At 48.3% G+C, this 22,575-nt stretch overlaps 1 protein-coding gene across 4 annotated transcripts in view; it reads left to right on the top strand.

The window, feature by feature from the left end:
- The window catches only part of DGKG (diacylglycerol kinase gamma), a 193,108-nt gene that overhangs the window by 58,761 nt on the left and 111,772 nt on the right, over nucleotides 1-22,575 (top strand). For 2 of the 4 annotated variants that reach the window (XM_039488562.1, XM_039488560.1), the window contains exons 2-3: nucleotides 4,350-4,692; nucleotides 15,491-15,567. In XM_039488562.1, the coding sequence (XP_039344496.1) occupies nucleotides 4,626-4,692; nucleotides 15,491-15,567 (144 nt within the window). In that variant the 5' untranslated portion in view covers nucleotides 4,350-4,625. Of the gene's footprint in view, nucleotides 1-4,349; nucleotides 4,693-15,490; nucleotides 15,568-22,575 lie in introns of those variants that run through there. The other 2 variants (XM_039488561.1, XM_039488563.1) reach the window with 2 other exon arrangements.

Below are 22,575 nucleotides of genomic sequence, written 5' to 3'. Positions count from 1 at the left end.
CAGGGGATGGATCACTTGATGATTACCTGTTCTGTTCATTCCCTCTGGGGCACCTGGCATTGGCCACTGTTGGAAGACAGGGTACTGGGCTAGATGGACCTTTGGTCTGACCCAGTATGGCCGTTCTTATGTATCCAAAATCACCAGTCACTTTTGATTATTTTGGCCCTAAAAGCAAGGCCTCTTTTTGTCCCCAATTGCTCCTCTGTACCATAGAGTCAGCGGGCTCTAGGGATGTTCCAGAGAACCCCTGAGATTTGGGCTGTTAAATTTACACTAAACCTGAACAGTTTTGAAAGCCATAACCCAGGGGTACTCAACCTATGGCACGGGTGCCGAAGGCGGCACGCGAGCTGATTTTCAGCGGCACTCACGCTGCCTGGGTCCTGGCCACCGGTCCGGGGGGCTCTGCATTTTAATTTAATTTTAAATGAAGCTTCTTAAACATTTTAAAAGCCTTATTTACTTTACATACAACAATAGTTTAATTATATATTATAGACTTATAGAAAGAGACCTTCTAAAATGTTAAAATGTATGACTGGCACGTGAAACCTTAAATTAGAGTGAATAAATGAAGATTCGGCACACCACCTCTGAAAGGTTGCCGATCCCAGCCATAAGCAAAGATTCCAAACCCAGATTAAGAAGAGTGGGGAAAAGGTCATGGATGGTGTGCTTCCGGGTCTTGTTTGGGATCTGTACGAAAGAATTTGGAGAGCAGAGCTTGGTGGGCATGTGACAGATGTGGTGAGTGCATTACACACGCTGTGGGAGTGACCAGTCTGGCATGTGCCCCCCAGCACTCCTCGACGCATGCTGGATAGATTAGGGAGGCGGTGTGTCCTAGTGGAAAGGACACAGGACTGGGACTTCAAAGGCCTAGATTCTGTTCCTGGCTCTGCTGTGGGGTGACCTTGGACACTTCACACCTCAGTGCTTTAATTTTACCATCAGTAAGATGAGGGTAATGCTCCTGTCCTCCTTGGTAAAGTGCTGGGAGAGCTACTGACGAAAAGAGAGGGGTGTTATTAATACCAGTATGCTCAATGTTGCTGGCACCTGCAGCTCCAGTACAGACAGGGGAATTCAGAGCTTGTAGTTTGCCCTCAGATGTTCATTTCCCTCATTTTAAATAAGTAAGCTTGCTCTCCTGAATCAAATGCCTTTTTCATCTATTGAAAGAGCGCCTGTCTGACGGCTAGCCCTGATGGATGAGAGCACCTGTCTGATGTTGCCTGAAGCCGGCTGGCCTTTCACAAACCCTGCTGGGTCTCTGTGTGGAACATCTAATAAAATAAGTTGTGTTGAAATTGACAATCAACATTTAGCAGGCAGAGGAGCCTAAAATCATGCCCAGGTGGCTCTCATATGTTGCGCATGTACCTCCTGGAAAAGCCGACCTTTCCCAAATGTCACTGTAAGCAATTCACTTAGTAAAGGAGCTTACGGATTCGGAAGGCTGCAGATTGTTGGGAAGCTGTCACTTCCAGGAGGCTTCCCACAAGGGCTCTGACATTTCCTCAATGACTGAGATTTTGAGGGAGCTTCATTTAGGAGTTATTCAGTCATGTTCCCTCCTCATCAATTTTTAATGTAGATCAGTGGTTTTCCACCTTTTTGCATTTGTGGACTCCTAAAAATTTTCAAATGGAGGTGCGGACCCCTTTGGAAATCTTAGACATAATCTGCAGACCCCTGATTGAAAACCACTGATTTAGATTTAAAAAAAACAAACCATTAGTCAGAGGATCTGTCAGAGGGTTAGGACCAATTCTCATAGATGAAGGAATGATGTGAGAGTTTCCACTTGTTTAAACCATCTGGCTTTAAGGCCTCCTGTCCTCTCCCTTCGCTAATGAATAGCACAGTTCTTTCTACTCATATCAAACTGAATTTTCTCTGGAAAATGTAAGTGGTAAATACACAAAGTGAGATCACTTCAAAGTACTGATGAGAGGTTACAGATTCTACTGATATTTCTTTAGTAAAATGGAATCCCTCACACAGGCAGAATCTTTCCAAGTGGAAGAATTTTTAGGGCAGCCACTGTATATGGCTCGAGATCTAGAGAAATTCAGCACAAGAGCCAGATGTTAACTCAGCTTCTCATGTCCAACTTCCAGCCACAATCATATTCTATCTAATCTACTTGTCTGACGTTTGGAAGCTTCATCTGAAGAGGCCACGGTACTAGGAATTTTCATGGCACATCTGCTCTATCCAGAATATTTTTCTGATCTTTTTAACAGCCATAACCAGCCACCTCTGTTATAAATGAAACAGTCCCATGCCTTGCTGTTCATTAGCCTTGGATACACCTCTGAAATCATCCCACAGATAGAGGTTCAACCGCCTTGGAGGAGAAATCAGAATTAAAATAATGGTTCATGCTGCTTCTCCTAGAGTCTCAATTGCTTCCCATCGCAGTGCCCATTTTGCACCTTCTCTGTGGCAGCTACAGTGCTGACGGAGTAGGTTGAACTATGAAGCTCAGCACCTCAGCTGGTGTCTAGTTAGACTGGGGCATGCATGAGAGCAAACTGGCTGAGGGTCAACCCAGACAAGAAGGAGGGGATGGTGGGTGGGGGAAGCAGCTGGGGGTGATAACGTAAGAGCGGACATACTGGGTCAGACCAATGGTCCATTCAGCCCAGTATCCTGTCTTCTTAAGTGACAAATGCCAGGTGCTTCAGAAGGCATGAACAGAACAGGGCGATTATCAAGTGATCCATCTCCTGTTGTCCACTCCCAGGTTCTGGCAGTTGAAGGCAGATGGCAGAAGTAATATCAATCTGAGGGAGTGCGTCCGCCATTAGTCACTAGGTTTTGGAATTTAGGGGTGATTCTAACCCCCCCGCTGCTATCTGACCATCATATTACAGCCAGAGACCAGTCAGCTTTGTACCAGCTGCGTCCGGCTAGGAGGTGGTGGCCTTTCCTTTTGGACATGAGTCTGACTACTGTTGCACAGATCTTTATCATCTCAGGATTAGACTGTTGCAATGTGCTGTACATGGGGCTACCCCTGAAAACCATTCAGAGACTGACGCTGGTGCAGATCGAGGTGGCTCACTTACAGAGCGGGTCATCTCCCGGGAACACATGGCCCCAGCACTCAGGGGTTGACACTGGCTGTCCACTGGTCTCCGGGTAGAGTTTAAGATGTTCGTTATGACCTGTAAAGCCCTAACTGGCCTGGGACCGGCCTACCTGAGGCATCACCTCTGCCCCATGCCATGCTGCCACAGCTGTGGTTTGCAGGGGCACTCAAGCTGATTCTCCCTTGTTATCCAAGTGGGTGCAGGGTTTCAGAGAAGGGGAGGGGCATGGGTGGGGTCTCAGAGGAGGAGACGGGCAGGAGGCGGGGAAACGGTGTTCAGTTTTGTGCGTGTTACACACACATCTCTGTAGGAGAAAGGCCTGGCTGAATTCCTGTTATCTCTGGCTGCCCCTATGCATAGGAGCCAGAGGGGAGACATGCCGGCTGCTTCCCAGGAGCCACGTGGTGCGGAGGTTAGCAGGGAGCCTGCCAGCCCCGCTGCACAATGCCACCAACCGGGCAGTCTGACTATGCACCTCAGCTATTCTAACCTGCAGAATTCCAGTGTAATGTACCAGAGAGCCAGGCCCTAGGTCTCCAGGGAGAGCAGTGCTCACATAATAACCCACTGCAGAAATGGGTGTCGTTAAACATACGAGGGCACATGCTCCAGTGCACACTCTTTATGTGTTCCTTACCCCTATAAAACCGAGCCCAACACCAGTCAATACGAAGAACAGTGCCTCTCCTGCATTCTGCCAGGTGCGGGTGGAGGGGTGATAAGTTACCTCCAAGCCAGGCAGCTCTTCGGGAGGGGCTACGTGCTTTATTCATGTTTTCCCAGCATTTACATGGGGGTTTTCACAAAACATTAGACTTACTGGCTCAGATCGAAGCAAGTGTTTGCCCCTTTCTACTAAGCATTATGGTGACTAGGGCTGAAGACCAAGTGTCTTACTTGAGGCCCCATTTAATGTGATTGTGACTTTATCCATTTAGAAACCTGAGTCAACACATTTCTCTAGCCATCACAGCCAATAGTTTTGACTTACTAGTTTGTTAGTCAAATAGCTGGTCACTATTAGAGTCTGCTATTTCAAGTTCATTGTCCCCAGTCGCTTCTACATCTGCAGTGTCATCCTTTGAGAGAGGCTGGAAGTGAGCCCGTTTCAGAGTAATAATTGTGCCTACTCATCCATGACTCCAAACAACTTGCATAAGCTTTGATTAAGGCTTTGAATCTACTGAGAAGCAGGCAGATAATCAGTGTAAGTGATTCTTTTGCCTGCATTTCTTCCTATTCTAGGAGTGAAGAGGCTGAAATAGCGTTCTCCAGTTGGTGTGTCTGAAGCACCTACTCATGGAATCCCTCCACACAACGGTTCTAGTGATGGGTCTGAAACATGAGGCCTCTGCATTCATCCTGCTGGTGATCTGAAATGTGTACCTGGCACCCCTGGGACAGAGCAGGCACTGACCAACAGCAATGAACCTGGGCAGCTCCTAGTTCCGCTGGTGTGGATCTTCATTCCCCCTTCACTGTGAAAGTGTGGCCTGGGCTCCCCAAGGGCTCCCCTGAAAGATGAGTGATGGTGCGTGGATCTCCCTCAGCCCGACAGAATTTGCACAGCTCCAGCAATATTCTGATTGTGAGTACTGGAATTCTCTCCCGGCTTTGCTGTCGTGTGGCTGGCTGTGGGGCATGTAAGGGGGGAGGAATGAATGGCCTTGACAACAGCCCGGGCATCTTCAGAACTTTCTGTACAAGACAAATATGGCTGTATTCTCCTTTTCCTAGTGACTGTACCTAGAGCCCATTCCATGGTACCAGGCCATCTCCTCACTGCCTGGGAAATAGGAAAACTAAAGCACTGAGCAGTAATGACCCACTGAGGTCTTATATGGAACTTTATAGATCCTGCAGATGCTACCAGTCATCTGTGTTCTCAGAGGCTTTGCGCACATGTTGTGTGTAGGAACACGGTGTAGTTACTCTGTTTATCACTGAACCCATCACGGTGTCTTTATAGTAGTGCTGTGATGAACTCGGGTGCAGTAATACGGTAGCTGTGGAGCAGACACTCTGACTCAGCACTACAGCTGGCTGGGAATTTTTTGGCTGAATTTCTTTTGTTGGAAAATGACCGTTTGTTGAAATTGAAATGTATGGGGCTGTGTATTGGTTTTGACAAAATGTTTGTTGGGAAGGTTTCCCCGGTGCAGGATGGCCTCCAGGGAGACTCAACCCACAACAGGCCAGTGGTGAGAACACTTGCTTTGGATGTGAGTGTCCCCATGGAAGTAGGCAGAGGAGGGATTGGAATGTGGGTCTTCCATATCTCAGCTGTGTGCAGCTTTTGGCTGGGCTGGGCTGGGGAAAGATCTATCTCGTACCTCACAAAAAAATTCAAAAAGGCTCCTTTTCATCCCACAGCAGAAGGCAAACAAATGTTAACACCTTGAAGTCTTTCACAAAAGAGAATTCTTGTTCTCCAGTCAGCCCTACTCAGCATAACTCGGCAGTTGTCCATCATTTCTGTACCGGGTCACCCCTGTCCCAGGAGCTGTCCTGTTTGTCACAAGTCTGGCCTCTAATGTTGGTAGAACTGGGTGGGGAGGTAGAGGGGGGGAGTTTGGTCAGGTCCCATTGACCTTATTACCATGATTTAATCTTTCAGAGATTAGCCTAACATCATTTTTCAGCAGCCATGTTGCTGATTAGGGGACACTGTCTCCAGAAACATAGACAGAAGATTTTGTGGGCTTATTTCTACAGTGGCTGGATTAGACCTTCAAGTCTATTCCCGCTTTCAGGCAATGGCAGCATTTTCCTGTGGTATTCTCTCTATTTTGATCCTGTGTGACTAAATCCAGGTTATCTGAACCCACCCGGGGCCCTGAGACCAGAGCAAAGAGAATTAAAAGTAAACTGGCGCCCATTAAAGCATTCTAGGAAGGAACTCTTCTCAAGTATTTATAGCCACAGCGCTCCTGAAAAGAGCCTGGTCTGAAAGCAGCTCTGCTCCCTTTGCAGGGGGTGCCTGCGGGCTCAGCGATTTTCCATCCCTGGGGTGATGAGGAGGAGGAACAGCTACAATGGCAACATTCCGGCCCTTTAGCAGGACCTGCTTTGCATCACTAGTTGGAGGCTAGCCACTGCTTTAGGGCTGCCTGGCAGAAATCCCTCCTGCCTTCGGTTTAGGCAGCATCTGGAGGTGATGGTTTACTTCAGCTGCTCCAGAGTCATTGGGGAAGCGCAGATCTTGATCCCTTTGCACTAAACTAAAATTGTTTTACCCATTGTTTGGACCAAATCACTGTCCCGTCCTTCCCCACATTGAACCCACCCCCTGTTCTCCCTTCCACTGCTGCATCGGGTCTAGCTGCTTGTGACTGCCGTCAAGGCCCTGCTGAGCACTGGCACGCTGAGAAAGAATCTCCAGGAGGAAATCCTTGTCAGATAGCCTTCTGCAATCAAAAGGGGACAATCTGGCCTAGACTTAGCCAATATATTTACAGGAAAGTCTACAAAAGGGAACACTCTACAGACAGGTCAGAAAGAGCAAAACATTCCTTAGTGAGCACTTATCAGAAATGAGATTCGTAACTTCAGGGCAGTTAAAAAAATAAAGAGCCAAGAAAGACATTAAGGAGAAACAAACAAAACATTGTAAAATACAGCTGATGTTTGGGAAGCAATGATGTATGTGGAGTATCCTGCTTCTGAATCAAGTTCTGCAGCTTCAGAAAGTGGGTTCTGTTTTATTTAAGCACAGACAATAAAATAACTATGATAATGCTAAGTCCAAAAAAAAGGTATGCAACATCTTCATTTTATTAATTGACGTTTAGCAAGAAATGGAAACTCAGAGATGAGTTTGATGGAGAAAATTACTAACTTTATCTATGTTAGAGTTAGTAGTACTATCAGGGGAAATTGATATCTTACAAAATTATGCGTAGTCTCTCCATTCCCAGACCTCACTCTGTCTTTGTCCAACATTCCACAGCAGCAAAGGAAGTGTTTTGAGCACTAAAGGGCTTATGAATGTGCAATATCCTTCAAATATATTAAGAGAAAGGTTGGTTGCAATCTGAGGCTAAAAAGGATGTGACCTTGACAGACAAATCGTCTGTACCAGTGAATTCAGAGAACTACACAAATCACACAATGTTGACCCTAACTTCTCATTTAAAGTGCTTCCTATTTAAATCATACATGGCCTCAATTTGACCAGCCTCACTAGTTGTTTTAATCTGGAGTACATTGTGTTACATTTTACTTGTATCTGAAACAATCTAACTTGGACTCTGATTGGCCTGTTTATCGTGTTTTATTGCAGAAAAAACATCACTAGAAGCCGGTAGTGGCGAAGAACTAAATTTTGATTTCTGGTCTGCTAATCTGCTTTTTAAGCAGATATGGCTAATGAGGGCTTGAAGGGGCCCAGGAAAATGCCTATTCCTCGGATTACTGGATCCCTTTGCAAGCGCAGTTAATTCTGTGATAATCTAAAGCTCCAATTTCTTTTCTCCTCTCGGAGAGTGAAAAGGGCTTTCTTAAACTCCCGACTGGTGCAAATAATTTTCCTTAGACAGACAGTCAAGCTCTGTGGCCAGGAGTTCTCTCACTAGGGCTTTCTCTGGCACTCAGAGCTGGTGTCTGAGCCCCGCAAACATAAATGCACGTACCCTTCCAATCCCCAGAGGTAGGGAAAGTTGGAGCCCCATTTGCATGACAGAACGTTTATTTAGCATGACGTTCTTGAGAGCCCCTGGATTGCAAAACATCACATCTTCAGCCTAGTGCTCCCTCCACCTCTCAGCTGCTCTGCCCTGCCTGGGTGGTTCCTGGCCAGCTGTAAACCATCCCACTGATCTGCCACTCCACCGCGGTTCACTGAGTGTGCCGCTTCTACAGCCAGGTGACCTACTTCACCTCTTTTTGCTTTTAAGCTTCCCACGTTGCTATGAAGATCTTGATCCTTTGTAGTTTTACTGATGAGTCTGATGCCTGTGCGACTCCTTGTTACTTTCCTGCTCTCTCCTCCCGTTCAGCTGCAATGTCCATCTCATCTTTTAACAGACAGCTCTTTTGCTATACCTGGGTGTCACACCCAGACCTCACCTTGCTTGTGCCCCCCGACTCCTCTCCGTACCTGTCCCGCAAGTCCTCCACCTCATCTACTTCCACCACCACTTGGCCTGGCCTGCATGCAGCCCTCCCCCCTTTCCCTGAAACCTCATTGTCTGACCTGTGCATCCGCTCAGCCTTCCCATAGAAACCCCTCTTGTCTCGGCTGTGGAATCCCACCCATCCTTCATGACCTCTTCACTTGGAGTCATTTCACTTTGTACTGTCCTCCGCTGCTCGTGTTAGTCTCTAGCAGGGGGCAGCTGCCATGGGCATTTTCCTCCTGGCTGCTCTGGTGCTCGATCCCTCCCAAGCAGGAGGAAAGTGGCTTCCTGTCTCACATGGAAGTTGAGCGGAGGGAAGGGGCTGCCAAGTCTCCTTCCATAGCAGGCTCTTGTGCAGGTGAGGGAAGGCAAAAGAAATCTGGGGACAGAAAGGCTGTTCCCCTTCCAGGTAAGAGTCTCCTCCCCTGACCCATGGACAGCAGGCAAGGAAGATTTGCTGCAGGATGTGGGGTGAATGGAGGGGCGTGGTGCAACGTGGGGAATGCTGAGGGGCTGCAGGAGTCGGTGAGGGGGCAGGGTGTGGAGCCATACTCAGCAGCAGGGAGATGGGGGAAAGGCTGGGTTCTGAAAGAAAGACTTGATAGAACCTAGTGTAACCCTTCTGCCGGGGGGGCCAACAGCAGCAAGGGCCAGGTTCAGTATCTAGGGGTTCCTTTTCAACAATACAACACAAAACGGGCTCAAGCCCCTACCCAGCGGCCGGGACAATTACGCAACACCCCCTGGGTGCCTCTAAGAGGCAATACTTCCCCTCTTGCAAGCACAGAGTCTGAGTGTAGCAAAACCTTTTAATAAAAGGAGGGAATTAACTCAGCATTAATTTGGGAAAACACCACAACTAGGGTTCATAAACACAAACCATGAGCAAAAGACCCACCCCCAAGTAAGTTGGTCAGTGTCCTTTTCCCTCGGGGTCTTAAGTCCAGCAACCCAAAAGTCCCTTTAACGTGCCCATCCCTTCTCTGTACCCCACTCACAGTTGCTGTCCTTGGCTAGTGCAGCCCCAGAGTTCAGAGGTTCACCTCCCACCTTGTGTGGAAGGGGGTGGGGTAAGGAGGTACCTTACACACTGCCCTGCTCGGGCACTTGCTCGTTGCCCCAACGGCCGCTTGCCATGCCTCTGAAGGGCTCTGCCCTGGCCCTCTCCACCAGCTTCTCTGTTGGCTGCTTGCCACACCTCTCCGCCAGCCAGGCTGCTGGCCACACCTCTCCACCAGCCTCCCTGCTGGCTGCTTGCCACATGTCTCTGCCAGACAGGCTGCTCGCCACACCTCTCCACCAGCCTCCCTGCTGGCTGCTTGCCACAAGTCTCTGCCAGCTGCCCAGCTGGCCACTCACCAAGGTGTCTTCAGCCCCCACCCCCCCACACACAACACAGCTCTCAGTGATTTCAGCTGTTAGTGGGGGAACCCCACTGCTGGTGTGCACTGGGCAGTCTCTTGAAACAGAGACACTGTCCCAAAGGAGATCTAATATTTAGACCAAGGTATCAGTGATTTCAGCTGTGCAGCATGTAACAAGACTCTCAATTGAGTCTAAATTAGCTCTTGTATTATACCATGGAGAGAGGAAGAGTCATATGGTGCCTAAGACCTATCCCCACCCTCTCTCCACTCATTGGGCTTTGGAACCCATGTTCCCTGCCTAGCGAGTTCCATTCAGTTGAGGGTGAGTCCCTCCACTGATGTATGCCAGGTGCAGTTCTGCTGCCCTCGGTTCACACAACAAGGATAACAACCCTTTATTACTCCTACCCCAATAACAAGGGTAACAACCCTTTATTACTCCTACCCCAACACCAGCCACAAGTGATCATTTGGGCAAGCAATCCAATCATGCTGAACACCTAGGCATGATGAGGGTGTCCATGCAAATGAGATCAGCTTCTGAAGTATTTTTCCACAGCTCACCACTAGATGTTAGGGGAGAGCTCATTCAGATTCTGCTTACACCAGCATCAGTCTGGATGTTGGGAACAAGTCACGTGCAGCCTTGGGGTCAGACTTGAAAAGCAACTGGGGAGCATGAGGCAGGGCATCCTGGCCTGTTTCCCATTCCAGGGGGTCCCGAGTCACTCCTGGGTTAGATATCTCATTGTGGGTGAGTCGCCTTCAATAGCATGTGCAACTGAGGAAGGCACTTAGACTCCATGGCCTCCAGGAGCGAGTGCTGCCTTAGCAATGGCTTGTGGAATCTCTCACCTCTGGGCCACTTGCTGAGACTCTGCCCAGACCATTAACTCACCAAGGAGCAGCACCAGCCAGGGGTGTTCAGTGGCCTATATGTACCATGGCCAGGTGGTCTCAGGTCAGCGATTAGTGGGAGGGTGTATGCATGGAGAAGACCACTATTCCAGCTGGCACCTTTACAGACACTCAAAGATGGGCACTGGATAAGTGTCCCTATATACTGATGTGCTTCCTTAAAGTCAGGCTGGAGGCGTGCTGGCCAGGCTAGTGCAGCAAGGTCGCAGTGCCGCTGTCTGTGCTGTGCCCACTTCTATGCTTTCCAGAGCAGCCGCTCCGCACCATTCCCACACAAGGCTCCGCCCAGCTCGAACACTGCAACGAGAACAATCATCCAGCCAGCGCTGCCTCAGAGTCTCGCTGTGAAGCAGAATCTCCATTCTGCCTGTAGGCACTGTTCTCCCTCCTGGGCACCTGCTGCTCTGGGATCCATTTTTCCTCCTTGTCTGCCACGCATGGAGGCTCCTCCTTGTTTTGCCCACCCTGCAGTGATGGCAGGTGGAGCTGGGCAGAGACCTGATAGCCTCGCTAACTCCTCAGTGTGTCCTCTCCATTTGAAGTGGCAGAAGGTTCCGCTGGGCCTCTCCGGGCTGTTTCCAGGCAGACACTTTTTCTAGTCTTGTGTTGATTTTTCTCCCTCTCCTCGGTGCCCCTGGCAGGGCAAGGGTTCTGAGAACAGGAGTCTGCAGGAAACTGGTATGTGAGGAAAAACATGGCAGTGAGGCAGGCCCAGCTAAGATGAAAGGGGCTTCTGCACACAGCCCGGCTGCATGGTGCTCCCACTCTCTGTCTGGCAGCTGGTAGTTCAGCATCCTTGAACCTCCTGGATTGGCATCCATACGCTCTATTGTCAGATGGATACATTCAGTGGTTTGTGAGGCCTATGAACTGTTCGTTAAAGATCCCCCATCCTGTGAGGGCTCCTTGTTTCGTGGGTAGAACAGCACAGTGCTTTGTTCAAGAAACATTGCTGTGTAGTTACCTGGTCTTCAGTGTATTCTATTAGCCATCACTTCAAAACAGATGTGTTGTTTTTGTTGGATGTGGGTTCTGCAGTCTGTCTTGCTGTTTTTCCTTCATTAAAACCTTTTATATGGTGAGGAAGGAAGAAAAAGAGCAAAAAACCCAATCAACCAAAACCACCCTCCAATCAGAACAGGTTTTCATCTTGGTTCAGTTGTAAACTGCATGGGGGAAAGCCGACTGCTGCAGAGGAGCGTGTGGATCGGACGCAGACTTCTCTTAGGGGAGAGTCTGGTGATAGAGAATCTCCAGGTTATAGTCAGGAGCAGAGGACTGAAGAGTATAATGTAAGGGCCAGATCAGATGATAAACAGTCACATAAAAAAGAATCTAGCACATCAGAAAAAGGCAGGCTAATAAACAGGGACAAGTTTTTAAAGTGCTTGTACACAAATGCCAGAAGTCTAAATAATAAGATGGGTGAACTAGAGTGCCTTGTGATAAAGGAGGATTTTGATATAATAGGCATCACAGAAACCTGGTGGACTGAGAGCAATCAATGGGACACAATCATTCTGGGGTACAAAATATATCGGAAGGACAGAACAGGTCGTGCAGGGGGAGGAGTGGCACTATATGTGAAAGAAAGTGTAGATTCAAATGAAGTAAAAATCTTAAGCGAATCCACATGTTCCATAGAATCTCTATGGATAGAAATTTCATGCTCTAGTAAAAATATAACATTAGGGATCTATTATCGACCACCTGACCAGGACAGTAATAGTGATGATGAAATGCTAAAGGAAATTAGAGAGTCTATCAAAATTAAGAACCCAATAATAGTGGGGGATTTCAATTATCCCCATATTGACTGGGAACATTTCACTTCAGGACGAAATGCAGAGATAAAATTTCTCGATACTTTAAATGACTACTTCATGGAGCAGCTGGTACGGGAACCCACAAGGGGAGAGGCAACTCTAGATTTAATCCTGAGTGGAGCGCAGGAGCTGGTCCAAGAGGTAACTATAGCAGGACCGCTTGCAAATAGTGACCATAATACAATAGCATTCAACATCTCTGTGGTGGGAAGAACACCTCAACTGCCCGACACTGTGGCATTTAATTTCAAAAGGGGGAACTATTCAAAAATGAGGGGGTTAGTTAGACAAAAGTTAAAAGGTACAGTGACTAAAGTGAAGTCCCTGCAAGTTGCATGGGCCCTTTTTAAAGACACCATAATAGAGGCCAAACTTCAATGTATACCCCAAATTAAGAAAAACAGTAAAAGAACTAAAAAAGAGCCACCGTGGCTTAACAACCATGTAAAAGAAGCAGTGAGAGATAAAAAGACTTCCTTTAAAAAGTGGAAGTCAAATCCTAGTGAGGCAAATAGAAAGGAGCACAAACACTGCCAACTTAAGTGTAAGTGTGTAATAAGAAAAGCCAAAGAGGAGTTTGAAGAACAGCTAGCCAAAAACTCCAAAGGTAATAACAAAATGTTTTTTAAGTACATCAGAAGCAGGAAGCCTGCTAAACAACCAGTGGGGCCCCTTGACAATCGAAATACAAAAGGAGCGCTTAAAGACGATAAAGTCATTGCGGAGAAACTAAATGGATTCTTTGCTTCAGTCTTCACGGCTGAGGATGTTAGGGAGATTCCCAAACCTGAACTGGCTTTTGTAGGTGACAAATCTGAGGAACTGTCACAGATTGAAGTGTCACTAGAGGAGGTTTTGGAATTAATTGATAAACTCAACATTAACAAGTCATCGGGACCAGATGGCATTCACCCAAGAGTTCTGAAAGAACTCAAATGTGAAGTTGCGGAACTATTAACTAAGGTTTGTAACCTGTCCTTTAAATTGGCTTCGGTACCCAATGACTGGAAGTTAGCTAATGTAACACCAATATTTTAAAAGGGCTCTAGAGGTGATCTCGGCAATTACAGACCGGTAAGTCTAACGTCGGTACTGGGCAAATTAGTCGAAACAATAGTTAAGAATAAAATTGTCACTCACATAGAAAAACATAAACTGTTGAGCAATAGTCAACATGGTTTCTGTAAAGGGAAATCGTGTCTTACTAATCTATTAGAGTTCTTTGAAGGGGTCAACAAACATGTGGACAAGGGGGATCCGGTGGATATAGTGTACTTAGATTTCCAGAAAGCCTTTGACAAGGTCCCTCACCAAAGGCTCTTATGTAAATTAAGCTGTCATGGGATAAAAGAGAAGGTCCTTTCATGGATTGAGAACTGGTTAAAGGACAGGGAACAAAGGGTAGGAATTAATGGTAAATTCTCAGAATGGAGAGGGGTAACTAGTGGTGTTCCCCAAGGGTCAGTCCTAGAACCAATCCTATTCAATTTATTCATAAATGATCTGGAGAAAGGGGTAAACAGTGAGGTGGCAAAGTTTGCAGATGATACTAAACTGCTCAAGATAGTTAAGACCAAAGCAGATTGTGAAGAACTTCAAAAAGATCTCACAAAACTAAGTGATTGGGCAACAAAATGGCAAATGAAATTTAATGTGGATAAATGTAAAGTAATGCACATTGGAAAAAATAACCCCAACTATACATACAACATGATGGGGGCTAATTTAGCTACAACTAGTCAGGAAAAAGATCTTGGAGTCATCGTGGATAGTTCTCTGAAGATGTCCATGCAGTGTGCAGAGGTGGTCAAAAAAGCAAACAGGATGTTAGGAATCATTAAAAAGGGGATAGAGAATAAGACTGAGAATATATTATTGCCCTTATATAAATCCATGGTACGTCCACATCTCGAATACTGTGTACAGATGTGGTCTCCTCACCTCAAAAAAGATATTCTAGCACTAGAAAAGGTTCAGAAAAGGGCAACTAAAATGATTAGGGGTTTAGAGAGGGTCCCATACGAGGAAAGATTAAAGAGGCTAGAACTCTTCAGCTTGGAAAAGAGAAGACTAACGGAGGATATGATAGAGGTATATAAAATCATGAGTGATGTTGAGAAAGTGGATAAGGAAAAGTTATTTACTTATTCCCATAATACAAGAACTAGGGGTCACCAAATGAAATTAATAGGCAGCAGGTTTAAAACAAATAAAAGGAAGTTCTTCTTCATGCAGCGCACAGTCAACTTGTGGAACTCCTTACCTGAGGAGGTTGTGAAGGCTAGGACTATAACAGTGTTTAAAAGGGGACTGGATAAATTCATGGTGGCTAAGTCCATAAATGGCTATTAGCTAGAATGGGTAAGAATGGTGTCCCTAGCCTCTGTTCGTCAGAGGATGGAGATGGATGGCAGGAGAGAGATCACTAAGTTTCTCTCCTGTTTGTGCAGATTGGTTTTACTGCTGGCCACTTCCCAGCAGTAATGGGTGCAACAAGTGAACAAGAGAATTTACTGACGCAGCTATAATTTTTCTGTCCCTGAAAGCAGCAGCTAGTGTTCAATGAGACACCACTCAGGACATCACCCAATTTTGCATTAAATTCCCATTAGAATATCTCAATCCCTTGTGGAGCATTCCTGCAGAGAGATGATGGGATTCCCTCTGACTGGGATCTGGCTTCATTTCCATGTTTTGTATATCCTTTATCCGCTTATGTATTTATTAAAGTGCCCTGGCTGCAGACGGCTACCCTCTGGTAATGTTCACCAGTCAGACTTGATAGTTTGTTTTCTCAGCTTGGGCCCAGTGCCTGGGAGTACAGCTCCCCCTGCTGGCTGCACATTGTGAAGCTAGAGCAGGAGGTTCAAAATAAGTAACTAGGAGTATGGAAGATGAGGAATAACCCCAGTTGTAATGGGGGCTGGAGCACCGGGTGCCTGCTCCAGAGAAGGGGAAATGATAGGTGGGTAAGTACATGGTACCGTTCCTAGCATGCTAAGCCTCTAGCTGTCCTGTTGCTAAATGGGTGGCTTAATATCACTGGGAAAGCTTGTGACATCACAACTTGATCTGCTGTTAATGGTTTTCATGGCAAGCGGGGAAGTCTGTTCCTTCATCAGCATCACAGTGTTCCATATATGGTTCTGTCCTCCTAGATTCCACTAAGAAGCTGAAGGATGTCTTGGAAGAGTTCCAAGGGGATGGAGTCCTCTCAAAATATAACCCAGAGCAGGTAAGGAGGTTTATAACATCAGCATGTTACATATTCATCCCCTTCCAAGAGGCCAGAAAGGCTGATAAGTGTGTCATAGCTACTGAGCTAATTGCACCTCTGCCTCCCCACCCCGGTCTTTCCAAGTGCACCGTGTCTCAGGCCTTGAGCAGTCACCTATCTGAGGATGGAGTTATGTGACTCTCCCATTCTCACACCAGGCTCTGGGCTGCAATCACCCGTGCATCAACTGCAATTACATCTGCAGGCCTGATGTATGTCAAGCAACTGGAGGTCTGTTCCCTACAGGGCAATGACAGTGGTATCCAGTGACCATACTTTCTCTTGAAAGCAAGAGATCATTTATTTAGAACAAAAGCGTTTAAGAGAAAACAGATCTTAAAAACAATAGCCAGTCTGTATGCATGTCTGCCTCTCTCTGAGGCTCACCATTCCCTGGAGCTGGGGAAGGCCCTAATGTCTTCAAACACTCCAGCAGGACCCATGTTGTGTCCGCGTCAGAGCTCACAGACAACTCCCTAGACAGCCCCTGGCAACTGACCCCCTTGGCAGGAATCAAGTAACTTTTTAACTGGGTATAGCTCTTTGATCTAGTAACTCAGATCTCCCAGCATTTCAAGTGGCTAAAGCAGGACACAGAGCCACTTAGGTTTGGCCCTTCAATCCCTCAGAGATGGAGGTGGAGAGGTGGGCAGGCCAAACCTTTGGGCAGCCCTGAATGTGGGAAATGTTCTACTTCAGCAAGGACAGAAAGGTTTGGGGCTCACAGTGGGACAGTCCCATGAATCCCAGGGCTGTTGGGAGGACTGGTAATTCCCAGCTTTGGCAAAACCAGGCTTGCAACTTGGAGACGGGAAGCAGGATCCTTGACCCATTGTCTTTCAAGTGTGTACCTGGATGTTCTTATTTGGGAAAACTGTGTTGCTTTCCTGCTTGTCCCCTTTGAATTAAAGTATTATAGGCCTATGATAAGCATCCTATGATCCAGTATAAGTTATAGACTTGCTCTCAATAACTAGGTTACATATCAATTTTCTCAGATTATCACAAAGCTCCTCCAAGTCATACATGCCAAACCCATGAAAAAAATGCAGAAATTGGGCTTTGGGGTGGGGGGGCTTAATTGGCTTGTGAGCTTCTTGTTGGCTACTTTTTGGCTTGTGGCTTGTTGCTTGTTTGGCTTGTTGCTTGTTGTAGCTTGTTGCTTCTGTTTTTTTGACCGGCTCCCGGCAAGCAGGGGCAAGGGGGATGCCCAGCGGGCCCACCACAGTTCCAGACTGCACGCCGGGGGGATCTAGTCACAGCGTGTTGGGGTTCTTAGGGACTGGCTTGTTTTGGCCTTGTTTTGAAATGGGATTAGCTTGATTTTTTGGCTTATTGTGAAAGTCGGGGTGCTTGTTTCCTGCGTGAAAGTTGGCAACTGTACTCCATGTCTGTCACAGAGAGGAAAGAGTTTGCCACCTTCTCCATCAATAATATTTGAACTCCACCGGTTGGTTTGGTTGTCACCTTTTACCCAAATACCTGATCTTTGCCCCTCCCTTCTGTATCACGATCAGTGGAATTGGAGTCAGAACGCCCATGTTCCCAGGAGGGACTATTAGTGATGAGACACCAGCAGAACAGGCAGTGCACGGAGCTGGGCTGGAAGTAACGTGGCCACGTGGACAGAGCAGTGCACAGGGTTTAATAAAGTTCCACTTGTTCAGCTTACCCACCTCCAGCCTCACTCTTTGCAAATGAAACGCGGTGGCAGCACCGGAGTGGTGAGTTCTCTGCAGCACAGCAGCTGGCAGCGTGAGCCGTGGCACTTGGTCTGACACCCCCAGCCCTGGATTGTGCAGGCACAAACCTAGCCCAGCGATGGACCCGGGCGAAGGAGGAGCTGAGCTGTGCACAGACCTGGCCATGCAGGAGGATGACAACAGCAGGAAAGTGAAACTGCTACTTTACCATACTAGGGAACAGAGCAGAGAGGTCAGCACCGCTCTGAAGCTCACCATGGCCTCAAGCCTCACAGCAGCGCCCTGTTGCTCCCCGATGCAGAACTGCAGAGTGACTAGAGACCCATCCTAATGGAAGGGGATGGACCCCTATGCTACTGCCTTACACACACTGACTGCCACATGTGATTCTGGGGAGTTGTCAGCAGGGCTGTCCTTAGAGGGGTGCGGGGCCCGGGACATAGGTGCTGAGTTTCTAATCTGCTGGGGAGGTGCTTCCCCCGGCTCTGCCCAGGCCCTGCCCCCACTCCACCCCTTCCCTAAGGCCCCACCCCACCTCTTCCCACCCTGCCCCCTCCTCCAAGCGTGCTGCACTCTCACTCCTCTCCCCTCCCCCCAAGCACCTTCTGACACCACAAATCATCCTATCCACAGCAAGCGGTAGGCACTGGGAAGGAGTGGGAGGTGCTGATCAGCGGGACCCGCCAGCAGGCAGCGGGGGGAGGTTCTGGTAGGGAGGCTGCCGGTGAGCACTCCAGCCCTGGAGCGTGGGGCCCCCCAAAGTGTGGAGCCTGGGGCAGTCACCCCGATTCACTGTACCCAAGGGACAGCTCTGCTTGTCAGACTCCTTGATTCAGGACAGGACAGTCTGCAGCACTTGGGATCCCGCCTGTGGAAGCGGCCGCTCCAGGAAGGTGATCTCAGACTAGACAGATGCTTTCCCTTGGGACGTGCAGTGGAAGCTGCAAGAGAAAGGATGACAGCTCTAGGAGGCACAACAGCCTCAGAAGTATGTACAGTGAGACAACAGCAAAGGCGAGCAGGTGGCCAGGGCTTCATATCCATCATGAGATGCATTTACCGAGGGAGACGGCATGAGCAGGTAGAGGAGATGGGCTCTGCACTGGACAGCATTGCAAGGAACATGGCAAGTTGAACCATTTTAGCAGCGTGTGCCAGAGCAGAGGAAGGATCCAGAGAGATTCAGCCAGACATGTACAAGAGGGGGAGGGCACAGTGGGCAGCGGTGGTGACACCATGACTCTCTCCTGGAGCCCAAGAGCATATCGGGCTCAGGCTGTGGGCCAGGAGAGCAACAAGAGACCAGACCAACCTCTGTGCATACGACAGTGTTACTAGGGAAAAGCCTTGTATGATTTCAGCGGGCTAGTGGGGCCTCCTGCAGTGTGATTCCTTGGTGTGTATTGCGCTCGAACACGCCCATCACAAAGAGCAGTTGCAATCTAATAACATACAATGAGAGCACAATGCAGCCCATAGAAAAATGTCACCTCCTTGTAACTAGTCTGGAAAACAACCACCGGGGCCAGCTGAAGTTTGTGGTGGTGGATGGTAAGTGCCACAGACCCCTCTTGGGGCATACAGCCGTACAAGCCCTGGATCTGATCGAGGAGAGCATCAGACTGTTGTAGAGGCAGAGCAAGAAGCAAAAGGGGGAGTTCCATGGACAATGGAGGTAATTTTAAGAGCCTATGGGGATGTGTTCCAAGACAAGGAGTGTCTCAAAAGAAAGCTGAAACTGCAAGTACACCCCATAGTAGAACCTGGGTGTTTACCATGAAGGAAAATTCCAATGGCACCACGTACTGTAGCATTGAGCTTAGAAGTCTGCAGAGCAGGGGCATCAAACAGGGAACAAATATTTAATAATGGACTCTTCAGTCTAGCAGTGAAAGGTATAATATGATCCAGTGGCTGGAAGTTGAAGCTAGACAAATCCAGACTGAAAATAGGGAGTACATTTTTAATGGTGAGAGTAATTAACCATTGGATCAATTTACCCAAGGGTTGTGGAGGATTCTCCATTACTGACAATTTTTAAATCAAGGTGGACTCTTTTTCTAAAAGATCTGCTCTAGGATTTATTGTGGGGCAGGTCTCTGGCCTGTGTTATACAGGAGGGCACACTAGATTATCATAATGGTCCCTTCTGGCCTTAGAATCTATAAATCATAGCACCTGTAGAGGCCAGGACAGCCATCAGCCAAATAACACATCTGGATAGACTCAGAGTCACTGAACTGGGCTTTGAAAAGATGTCACGGTCCACTGCTCACAACTCATGCCATCTCGCTAGAACTCTCCAAAGCCAGAATCTCTACAGCTGTGATGTGAGGAATGGGTTTTGGTACAACAGCCTGGAGAAAGAGTGCAACATGCTGACAACCTTTGCAACACCATTCGGTCCCTACACGTGGCTGCACGTGGTGATGGGCATAAGCCCAGCACCAGATGTGTTCCAGAGAAGACTCACTCAAGTGCTGGAAGGACTGCCTGGAGTGAACATAATTGCAGATGATATTCTTATTGTAGGGAGAGGAGCAACAATACAGAAACTGAACGAGATTGTGACAGAAAACAACAATCTTTTCCACTGTGATGGAGGCACAAGATATAAAACTCAACCCAGAAAAAATATGATGCGAACAGCATGAAGTGACATACATTGGACATCTGCTCACAGCAAGGAACTGAAGGCAGGTCCCAACAAAACCAAGGCAGTTAGACCTGCCAGCTCCAGTGGGTGTGAAAGGGGAATGGTGCTTCATAGGAACGATAAAAATTCTGTCCAAGTTCTGGCTGCAGTGGCAGAACCCACTCGTCAGCTCACAAGGCTGGATATTGAGTGGGACTGGGCAGGTCCCCAACAGCAAGCATTGGATACACTGAAACACATAATAATGGAGGCCCCTGTCCTGAAACACCACCAGCCAGAGGAGCCTCTGACATTCCAGTGTGATGCATCAGAGAAAGGATTGGGTGTAGCTCTTCTGCAGGAGTAGCCGGTCTCTTACGCCAGCAGAGCCCTGTCAGAGACTGAAGAGGGGTAAAGCCTGAAGAGAAAAAGAGCTTCTGGCTGTGGTGTTTGGAGTGGAATGATTCCACCCAGACACCTATGGCCATCAAGCAATAGGGCAATCAGACCACAAACCCCTAGAGACAATCATGGCAAAGCCACATCTTAGTGCTCCAAAGAGATTTGAGCACATGTTGATGCACCTCCAGTGCTACCAGGTAGAGACCAGATAATGTCCAGGACCATTACTGGTGTTAGCTGGCACCTGAGAAGAGCACATCTACCCAGCATCAGTGAGTTGGGGCAAAGAGACCAAGGCATTGAATCTATTAACATGCTGAACTATCTACAGTTTTGGGCATTGATGACAGAACAGGGAATGCAGGGAGTTAGGTTGGAAGCAGCTCAGTCACATGGACAGAGAGAGCCATGCACAGCATTTAATAAAGTCCTGTCCAACGTATCTGCATTCAGCCTCACTCTTTGCAAATGAAACACCCCCACCCCCATTTTCTCCCTATATGGCTGTGCTCCCCCAATGAAACCTGTCTCTGTTCCCCCTCACACTTTCCAACCCCCACTCTTTAGCCATGAACAGGGCTGGGACAATGGACTCTCCTATCGGACTAGGTCTGGGAAGAGTCTGTTCCTTGTAACCCGTCTCCTGGGACGTCTGGGTTTTGTAGACGATGCTTTTTGAAAGGCTCAGATGAGATCCAATAGGACAGAGCCTTTAGCAAATGTTGTAACTGTAAAGAGCTCAGGGATGTTTGGTTTAGAATCATTCGAAGCGAGGTGATTGAGAACAGGCAGTGGGTTGTCCTCAGCTAGGAGAGGCAGTGAAAGTGGCAGAACTATTCAAGAACACAACAGGGCTAGAGCCAAAGAATACAAACTGACTTTAGACAAGGAGCCAGCACAGAGGGAACTTCTTGTCTCCAAAGGTAATTACCACATGGAACAGAGCAACAAAAGGCATCACTAGTTGCTGCGCTTGGGAGCCTGTTAAAGAGCGGTGGACAGGCACTTAGGAGAAAACAGGCCATTGTACAAATGATGTGTGGTGGGTGGACCTCAGTGAGTTCTAACTGCTTCCTGCCTACGGTGCCTTTGGCTGTTCTTCTCCTATGACGTGTCTTTCACAGTGAGTGTATCCCTCGTACACAGAAGGGATTGTGTAGGTGTAATGCATTCTGTGCAATGACTAATTACATTGAAAATGTCTTCGAAGCACAGATCAGCTGCGGGAGACGGGGAGTTGACCCAAGGTAAAAATTTCCTCCAGCATCTTGTTTGTAATTTAGTAAACAAAGTGCTGCTCCTCGCACGCCTTCCCTGCCATTCGTGAGGGAGCTGTCCTGGGACCCACGTCAAACCCCTTCCTCCCACCCACGTTCATGGGCACCAACTTATATGGGCTCTTGGGGCTAAAGCCCCAGGAATATTCATAATCAGGGGCTCTGCTTCACCAATATTTGGAGCTAGGAGCTTCCCTGCCTGAATGTAAAGAGAGCGCACAGCGCGTCTCTCTCTCCTTTGCTGCTGCTGCCGTAGCCTAAGGGCTGCAGCATTAGCATAAGAGGAATGCTAACTGCTGCTGAAGCACTCAGGAGGGGGAGGGGAGTTGAGGGGGCCTCCCCTCCCCTCCCCTCTCCTGCCCCTACCTGGAGGAGACACAAACGGGCCAGGAGACAGACATCACTCACCTTAGCAGCTGCTGGGGCTTCCGTGAGTGTTTGACCCTATGATTCCCCCCCTACCCCAGCCCCAGCCCCAGCCCCCACTCCTACCCCCAGTGAGGCACAGCAGGCTGAACAGGGGAGGCAGGAAGCCACATGTGAAGGCAATGCCCCCTCCCCCAGCACCCACCAACCCACCCGCCACAGGAGGGATGGGAGAGGGAGGCTTCCTAGACCTGAGCAGCTGGGGCTTGGGTGAATTTTATGACACCCTGCTCCCCCGTCCCATAGCCAGCCACCACCCTGCCTACCCCACTTCTGCCCCATGCTGGGCAAGGGGCAGCCCCATCCCCCATCCACAGTGAAGTTATGGTGAGAGGCAGCAACATGGAAGGCCACCTGTGCCCCCCCCCAGTACCCATCATAGGGGAGGGGAGTGAGCTTTCTGGACCTGAGAGGGGCTCTAGGAGCATGTGCAGAGTGTGTGTGCCGTGGGGGGCAGGAGAGGTCCCTCCCCTGGAGCTTGCTGCTGCCAGTGGTGGTGATGGGGAGTCCTCTCTGGCCCTAG

This window comes from Mauremys reevesii, linkage group 9 (assembly GCF_016161935.1).
Source record: "Mauremys reevesii isolate NIE-2019 linkage group 9, ASM1616193v1, whole genome shotgun sequence".
Classification (NCBI taxonomy): Eukaryota; Metazoa; Chordata; order Testudines; family Geoemydidae; genus Mauremys; species Mauremys reevesii.
The sequence above is the reverse complement of the archived record's forward strand: the minus strand, read 5'-3'. Positions and strand labels throughout refer to the sequence as shown.